The sequence below is a fragment of the Pteropus vampyrus genome, unplaced genomic scaffold (assembly GCF_000151845.1).
Source record: "Pteropus vampyrus isolate Shadow unplaced genomic scaffold, Pvam_2.0 Scaffold125, whole genome shotgun sequence".
Taxonomy (NCBI): domain Eukaryota; kingdom Metazoa; phylum Chordata; class Mammalia; order Chiroptera; family Pteropodidae; genus Pteropus; species Pteropus vampyrus.
This window is the reverse complement of record NW_011888906.1, coordinates 1,876,083-1,884,584: the sequence shown is the minus strand read 5'-3', so window position 1 is coordinate 1,884,584 and position 8,502 is coordinate 1,876,083. Positions and strand designations below refer to the sequence as shown.

General features: G+C 42.5%; 1 protein-coding gene across 1 annotated transcript in view; it reads right to left on the bottom strand.

The window, feature by feature from the left end:
* LBP (lipopolysaccharide binding protein) overlaps positions 1 to 8,502 on the bottom strand; it is a 22,056-nt gene that overhangs the window by 3,150 nt on the left and 10,404 nt on the right. Inside the window, 7 exon segments of the mRNA XM_011366599.2 lie at positions 17 to 93; positions 884 to 947; positions 2,866 to 2,908; positions 3,327 to 3,394; positions 4,648 to 4,815; positions 6,848 to 6,907; positions 8,260 to 8,436. Of these exon segments, the coding sequence (XP_011364901.1) occupies positions 17 to 93; positions 884 to 947; positions 2,866 to 2,908; positions 3,327 to 3,394; positions 4,648 to 4,815; positions 6,848 to 6,907; positions 8,260 to 8,436 (657 nt within the window).

Here is an 8,502-nt window from a genome sequence, read left to right as displayed (position 1 = left end):
CCTTGAACCCACTGACCTTGTGGATCTGTAACACAGGATTGTAGAGCTGAATATGCTTTGGAAGAGGAAGAGGAAAGCCTTTTGCCAACTTATCTGCAGGTTGAGGCACAATGTTGAGAGACATTTGTTAATAAATAACAATTATAGACAAAGTTAAAAAAATCCTCCATGCAAGCTCTATACACAGTACATTTTCATTTAATTATCACCAAAGACTGTGAGGTAGATATGATTATCATTCTCATTTTACAGATAAGGAAATTGAGGCACAGAGTGGCCAAGTAACAGGTCACACAGCTCGAAAGTGGCAGAACCGGGATTTGAACCCAGGCAGCCTGTCACGGGAGCCTTAGCTCTCGACCATGAGGCTGTGTGGAAGGAGTGGCAGATATGGGGCAGATAAGAAGCTTGATGGGAATCTGCTCTCTGCCCTTCGTTCCTGTCTTGCTTTCTATTGCAGCCAAATGAAGTAGAGCTTCACGGAAACAGGGTTTAGGTCTTTATGCTTTATTTTTTAACCAGGGAGTTGGCGATTGTCTTGGAAATGTGAATTCAGAGGTGGGGTGTCTTGTGCCCTATATATTAACTTGGTACTTAATCTTTCACTTGCCACTTCAGGGTGTAGAGGGCATTCTTGTGAGTCCCTCCTTCTCTTAGGAGTTTCCTGTGCTCTGAAGAGCTGCCCCCGTTCCCAACTCTCCTTAAGCCCTGGAGGGAGATGGGGTTGACTACAACACCTCCATCTTACAGGCCACTGAAGCTCAGAGAGAAGTGACTCGCCCAAGGTCTCATAGCCTACAAGAAAGGCCTGTTTTCCAATTCCAAGTTCAGCTCTCTTTCCCCACAAAAGCAGTGTCCACTCAAAATCCATAGTGATTCTTACCGTTGACCTCAGGGTAAAAGGAATAGAGAATGTAGTAGTTGAGCAGTGCCTCCAATAGCTCTATCTGGTGGAGAACAGAAGAGGTACACAGTGACCACCTGTGCCATCTTGTGCCCACCAGTAAATCTTCAAACAGCCGCCCTGGGGGTGGGGTGATTCATTTTGCTGACATGACAAAAGGCTTGAAAAAAGCAAATTTCAGATGCCTACATCATGCCACTATTTTTTAAGATAAGACTATTTTGAGATGCACATTTATATGCGTAAAGAGTGCTAGAAAAATTTTGGAAAACTACATGCCCAACCGTCTTTTCTCTAGGAAGGACGTCAAGGTTTGGCTTAACCTTGTCTTTAGTATTTAATTTTTTTTTTTTTAAATAGTGATAATGTTTTCCTGAATTACTTGTATGATACAAAAAATTTCAAGTCAGAATGAAAATTATGAAACACAACTTTTAACACTCACTGTGTGCCAGGTATAGGTTCAGGGCATTCCATACATATCTGATTCAACCTTCACAATGACCCCTCGATGTCCATACTAAAGTCCCTGTTTCACAGATGAGGAAACTGAGGCCCACAGAATAAAAGCGACTTGCTAGAAACTGGGTGGCGGGGTCAGAATTCGAATCCAGATTTATCTGATTCTACAGATCAATGGCTTTTTACAGTCCATGTTCTGAAATCCTGATAAAGTGTGGTGTGTGTATGTGTGTGTGTGTGTGTGTGTGTGTGTGTGTGTGTGTCTTTACATAGGAATGTTTTACTTTACAAAACACATTTATATGCCATGCATCGCTACACTAATAATGTGTCATTATTTACATTTTTCTTCATTCTCTGAAAGGAGTCATCCGTGGGATCTCTAGGGATGGTGTCTCTCCCTATACTTTATGTGCTTATTTCTTCTTCATAAGTACTTTAGGGAAAGTCTGGGAAGAGGAGGGCAGCGTGAGGGTGGTCAGAGGAGGCCAGCGTGTGTAGGATGGTAAAGAGGAAGACAATGACTGCAAGACAAAGTCTTCCCATTCCCTCTTCTGCCTGCGAGGGGGAGCTGCCATCACCCCACCTTCTCTCTTTTCAGAAATCTCTCCTTGATCACTTCAGCTCACACTGATCTTCCCCTTCTCTGTCCTCCTCTAGTGGTGAGCCGTCTGTTTCACCACGTTTTCCTCTTCGTGGAAATCATCTCGGTTTTGTCAGCCCAGCAATCAATTCCTCTCGTTTTAATAACAGAGTCCCTATTTCCCCCTGGGAAGCCCTCCTTTCCGATTTCAGTCCATAGTGTTGAGGACTGAAAATTCTGGCTCTAAGAAATGTATCCTTGGTCAATTGGCTTTGTCGAATTTTTGGCCACAGAGATTGGCTAAAGAATGGTTACATGACTAAGATTAATCCAATGAGAGCTAGCGCGGGGATTTTTTAAAAATTATTACTTTGTAAATTAGAAAAAATGATACTACAGGAAATTTTGTGGTTTTTTTTTTTCACTAATGGGAATAACCTGCCTGAAAATGAAGTCAACACAAATGAAAACAGACAGAGAGATGGAGAGAGTCTTGGTGAACTAATTTGAGTACCAGGATCCAGCTTTGCCTGAAACCTCTCGCCTTAGTTTTTGTTTCTTTTTTTTTTTTTAATTATATGACTCTATACATTTGTCCTGTATAACTAAGACATTTTAAGTTGTTTCTATTTCTTGCAATTAAAAGAATTCTTTCCATTGGAAGATTTAATTATATATTATATTTAATTATATATTATATATAAGATTTAATTATATAGTAGTGCCTAATATTGGAATGCATTTATTGCTTGGCCCTATGTTTTATGTCTTTGTGAGAACTTCTACACTTTCCTAGGGCGGAGAGCAGCTCTCTCCTTCTCTATTTTATCCTATAGGTGTCATAGCATTGCTTAGTAAACACTCTGAATTAATTAATACCTAAATTATTTCATAAATAAAAACAATAATAACTTACATTGATTACTCCAACTTTAGATTCCTTCAGTTCCATTTGTACCCTATAATGAATCAGATAAGATTCAAAGGTGTGGGCATGATGCCCATGGGATGCCTAAGCAATGTGGGGATCCCCAGAAAGAAGGAGGCACTGGCTTGAGAAGGCACAGGGCCAAGGGTGGGGTAGCGGTGGGAGTGAAAAATATGACTGAGTAACCAAAAACAGTGATATAACCTTATTGGGGAGACTCGAAGAGGGGAAGTAGGTAGTGTAAAGGAGCTCAATCTTTATCTGTCACTTCAGAAAGTCAGTATAGCTGATGTCTAAAATCCATAGATTAAGAAAAAGCAGCATTAGTAAATTCTGTAGAAATTTGGAAGTAATGGGGTTGGGTGGAAAGGAAGTTTGTGGAATCAGCTACAGTGCCAGACGGAGCAAGCTCAGTCGAATGCTCCCATGAGGGTAGGAGGTTGACTTACTTTTCTGGCTTCAGGAACCCAGTGATCATGCTGGTGTTGAAGGTCAATATGGCAGATACATTAACAGCCTGGAAATACCGGTAGAAGGGAACAGGTCTGAATGAGGGAGGTTGTCATGTACAAGGACAACTATGAATACAAGCTGTCTTCTCTAAACAGAAAGCTCAATGAGTTAAAGCAGGAACTTACTCACTAGACTATAGACTCCCAGAAGGCTCATTGTAGGTGCTCGATAAATGTTTAAACTTGAATTTGAACATCTGTACTTGAAATTTCTGACTATGATAGCAATTAAACTTTGAACAGACTACCAGAAGGTGTGCATGCCTATCCCTGGAGATCTCTAAAGGGATCATTTCTAGCTATCTCAGGGTCAAGATTCAGCCATAGTAATAATAATAGATTATGTTTAATTTAAAATAGATTTATAACAATAATTTTCATAACAATAACAATATCAAATTGCAGATATAGCGTCTAGGAGCAATCACCCTTCCAGGAATTTGTCTTGTTGAGTTTCAAACCTTAAACAAGAGAGCAAAATTGTTCAAGTGAGCAGGAGCCCTAAAAGACTCAGAATCCCTTCTCTATTAGATGGGATCCATTGGAAAAGTAGAAACTACTTTCAATATTTAACTTGCAGAGAAGTTAATACAGGGAATTGGTTATACAAGTGATGGAATTGCTGAGAAGCCAGAAAGAGCTGGAGAGGCAACTCAGATCAGCAGAGGCAAGAAGCCGTTTTCACCCCAGGACCAGAAGAACAGAGGGATGAGTTGGAGTTACGGGAGCCACCATGGAGGAGATACAGTCACTGCCCAAGTCTCTGTTCAAGTCAAAGAGAGAAAGAACAATTCCCTCGCTTCTTCCTTCCTCCTGGCCTCCATTCTCCTGGCAGTGCCTTCCATTGGCTGACCTAGCTGTAAGTCAGAGCTCAAGGGAGCCTGGGAAACGTAGTCTTCGGGGGTCAGATACAGTTACAGAGAAGAGCAAACAGGTCAAAGCATCCCTATACCTTCGTCCCTTCAGTAGCCCAGACTCACTTAGTGGGGGATACATACATTAAACGAATAAACCTGCAAACAGCTACATAAGCATCTTTATAACAAATGCAATGAAGAACAATAATAAGATGTTATAAGAGAAAAATGACAAGGGGCCTAAGGTAGATCAGGGTTAAAGGCAATCAAGAAAGGCCTCCCTGAGGAAGTGATATTTAAGCTGAGATCTGAAGAAATTAGCCAAAGTGTGAGTTGGAGCAGGGGGCAGGAGGATGCACACCAGGAAAAGGAACAGCATTTGCACAGGTTTTGGAACTTACCACACCAAGTCGGAAGATGGGCTCCCTGACGGAGCTGGGCAAGAGCACAAAGGCCTCAATCTCTATCTGGGGGGCCAAGGACAGATTCCCAGGGCTGAAGTTCAGGAATGGGGCAGAGATCACTGCTCCCTGGAGCTCCATCTTCATGTTGGGGTACTGCCTGGCTAACTGGGGGAAGAATGAGGCAATTACATCAAGAGAAGAAAATATACGGGTTTGCGGGAAAAGCCTGGAGGGAGTCAGATAAAGCTGACAATGCTTTTTGGTTGATTTTATACCTACGAAATGCTCTGTGCTTTTTTCTCTAAATGGTATAACTGGGTATTTTTCCATGTCGGATATAGAGAGTCTGCATCATCCTTTTCACGGCTGCATTGTATTCCATTGTACGTGGGTACTGTCATTGATCTAACCTTACTGGGTATCAAATTGTCTCCAAGGTTTTGCCATTATAATGACCACCCCCACCCCGTGTACTCTTGCTATTTTGGGGGGATACATTTCTAGAAGTGGAATTGCCGAGTCAAATGGTAGGGATATTTTTAAAGTTCTCTGACAGGAATTAGCAAACTATCTTCCAGAAAGGTCGAACCAACTTTTTTCACTCCCCACCCCACCCCAGGTGATAGGTGGGAGCTATTGTTTCTACACATCCTCATCACACTCAGGTAACTGCGTATACAGAGACCAGACACTAATGTCTTTGAAATATGACACAGCTATATCCCTCCATTTCAAAAGCATACACGATTTTCTGTTTAACTAGAGGTAGGTACATAATTTAATTTGGGGCAAGACTGCTTCTTTTTGAGGGGAAGTTGGTGGAAGAGCAACAGTCCCATGAGCCTTTTGGTTATGCAAATATAAAATCTACCTCCTATAGTAAAAAGATGTTTAGAAAGTTGAGGAGGTAAAACACTTTACTAAGAAGGTGGGCTGAGTTGCTGCTCGGCCAGGTTGATGAAGATGTGAGCAGGAAGGAGGAGGGAGAGTTTCCTCCTCTTTCTGGGACGAAAGTGATGTTGGAGCCAGAAAGTCGCCAAGGGCCCTCCAAAGCTAGCCCTGACAACACGGTGGCAGGTTGAGCTCTTGCAAGCTCTAGGGAGAGAAAGAGTCTGTAGGGAGTGCCTTAGGGAAGGACATGGCCCATGCACTGCAAAACTTGAAGCTTAAAAAATTTCCCATCATTAGAAATCCTCTCAGCTAACATCTAGCCTTTTGCAAGGCATATTAAATACTACAGCCTATGTGACCTATGTTTTGGGGGGACTCCAAAGGTTGGGGAGAGAACAGGTAGATTTCTGTGAGATTAAATGAGATGCTGCACATGACAGAGCTGCAAGGTATTCACTGCAACACTGATGTAGCGAAAGACTGGAAGCAACCTTCACTGCCTTCCATGGGGCACTGGTTAGGCAAGCTCTGATCAGTTCTTACATTGGCAGATTGCATGCCCATGACAGCAAGAGTGAGGAAGACCTTTATCTACCTATGTGGAATGATCTCCCGGTACAGAAAGGGAAAACGTAAGGTACAGAATGGTGTGTATAATATGCCTACCGATGAGTAAAGAAATGAGTGAGAGAGACACAAATTTGTTTGTATATGCATAGAATGTCACCAGAAAGATGTATACACTCCGATAGTATTGGTACACTCGAGATGGGAACAGGGTGATTAGGGGACAGGAGTAGACTGGGGACTTTCCATTCTATACCTTTTTATGTCATTTGAATGTTGAACCATGAGAATGTATTATCCAGTCAAAATATAATTTCTTAATGCATCAAGAATAATGCCTGGTCCCTAGTACGTTACTGGTGTTATTAATTAGGGTACATTTTGTGGGACATGTTGGCATTCCTTGGGATTCTCAGATATCCCCAAGAAAAGACTGGGCAACCTGAGGTCCCACAAGACACGGGACTCAGGCCTGTGTTATTTGGGCTTCGAAGGGAAGAAAGCTCTGGAGCCTGCAGTGGCCCTGCCTTTACTGGGGGCCTCGCTGCCGGCCTTCTGACTCCTGGTCAACCTAAGAGGAGTGCACAGGTTTTTGGAGTTTTATTTTTGATTTTCAATTTTTATAAGAGTTTATTTGAGCAAAATTCATGACATATGCCGGGGAGCAAGATCTCAAATGCTTAAAGGGAAACCCCTGAAGACTCAGTCTACACTTTCCGTGGGCTGAGGGAAGCCTTACCCGGGGGATGATGGCACGGAAGGACTTGGTGGTCAGTCTGAGAGTAGAAGTGGGTGGAACCTGCAGCAAAGAGACACGAAGGAATTTTAGGTGCTCCCACCAGAGCTGAAGGTCTAAAGAGGGAGGTGGGGAATGTCCAGGACTATAACTTCTCAACTGCCTGGGGTTACCATGGCAGTGAGGAGATGCCTGTCCTGCATTCACCACAAATACATGAGTCCCCAGGTCCTGTCTGCTCTCCTTGAGGCACAGGTGACATGCAGGACTCACTCAGAGGGTCCTTGAGGGTGAGATTTGCAGTCACACAGAGCTAGATTGGGCTCCTGGCTTTGTCGCTCTGTGGTTTTGGGCCAGTGCCTTCACCTCTCTGAGTCTTGATTTCTTCACCTATCAAAGGAGGATAATAATAGTCCCCACCTACCAAGTCATTGTGAGGGCTAAATAAGATGGTGGATACAAAGCATTTAGCACCGGGTCTAGCATATAATGAGTGCTCAATAAAACATAGTTATATGATCCCCTCTTCTGAAAGAAAGGACTGCACCGCAGGTGTGATGGGCAAATCGCGCATGATATAGAAAAGGCCTGTGCATGTGTGAGAAATAGTTCAAAGGGCAACTAATTACTCCGCCCATCCACCAGATGGTCCTTGATCAGGGACACTGGATCATCCAAATTGGACCGTACTGTGTTTCCCACACCATCCTAACATAGTTCACGAGGCCTCAGCTTTTACAAAGAGCTATAAGCAACGACTTTCTGAAACCCAGAAGTATTAAAGAGACGAGAAATACTAAAGCAATCTGCTACAAAATTTAGTAGACCTATACAAAGCCACGTTTGAGAGAGTTGTTTTAGACGTAAGTGCTAGGAAGACTTTGTCTCCTTTTCACCACGAATCACTAATTCATGTCCTTTTCCATTTTGGCTGCTAGGAAGCTCCCAGACAGATTTGTGATTTAGAAAGAAAAAAATCAATTTATAGGTCCAAAGTCTTCATAATTGTGTTTCATCTTTAACTTGGTCTATTCTATGTAACTTCATGCATTTATCAGTGTATCTATTATCCTACCTCGTTCACTAACATCTTTTTTTTTAAACCCTCCATAAACCATCAGGATGAGAGAAAATAGGAATTAGAATAACAGGTCTAGACTGGGGGAAAGTAAAACACAGACAAGTAAACCATAAACTCTTCCACGGTTGTAATAAGGGAGAAAGAACTTTGACTTTGAGCTTCCTGGCAGCCAAAGTGAAAACAGAAATTGTGCTAACTTATATTTTTCCTAGCCTTGATCTTTTCTCTTAGTCATATTGACTATTTCACTGATGCAAATGGTGTGGAAAGGACATATGGAAGGGAAGCCAGGTTACATTGTTATCTGTGAACATTATTCTGTCACTATCCTCACCATATCATCTGTGATGGACAAGTTCAGGTATCCTGCCTTGTAATATACTAGGCTGGCTGTGTTGAAGACATAATCAGAGATGGCAAAATAGACCATTCGGTGGTGTTCCTCAGGAAGGCTCATGACTGGAGCAAGGAAGGCAACTGGGGAGCGGTGATCATGGTTAAAAATTTCAGCCTGGAGAGAGAAAATAAAGTCCATTTGAACTTTCAAAGTGCATCCCAGGGCTGAACGTCTGAGCTC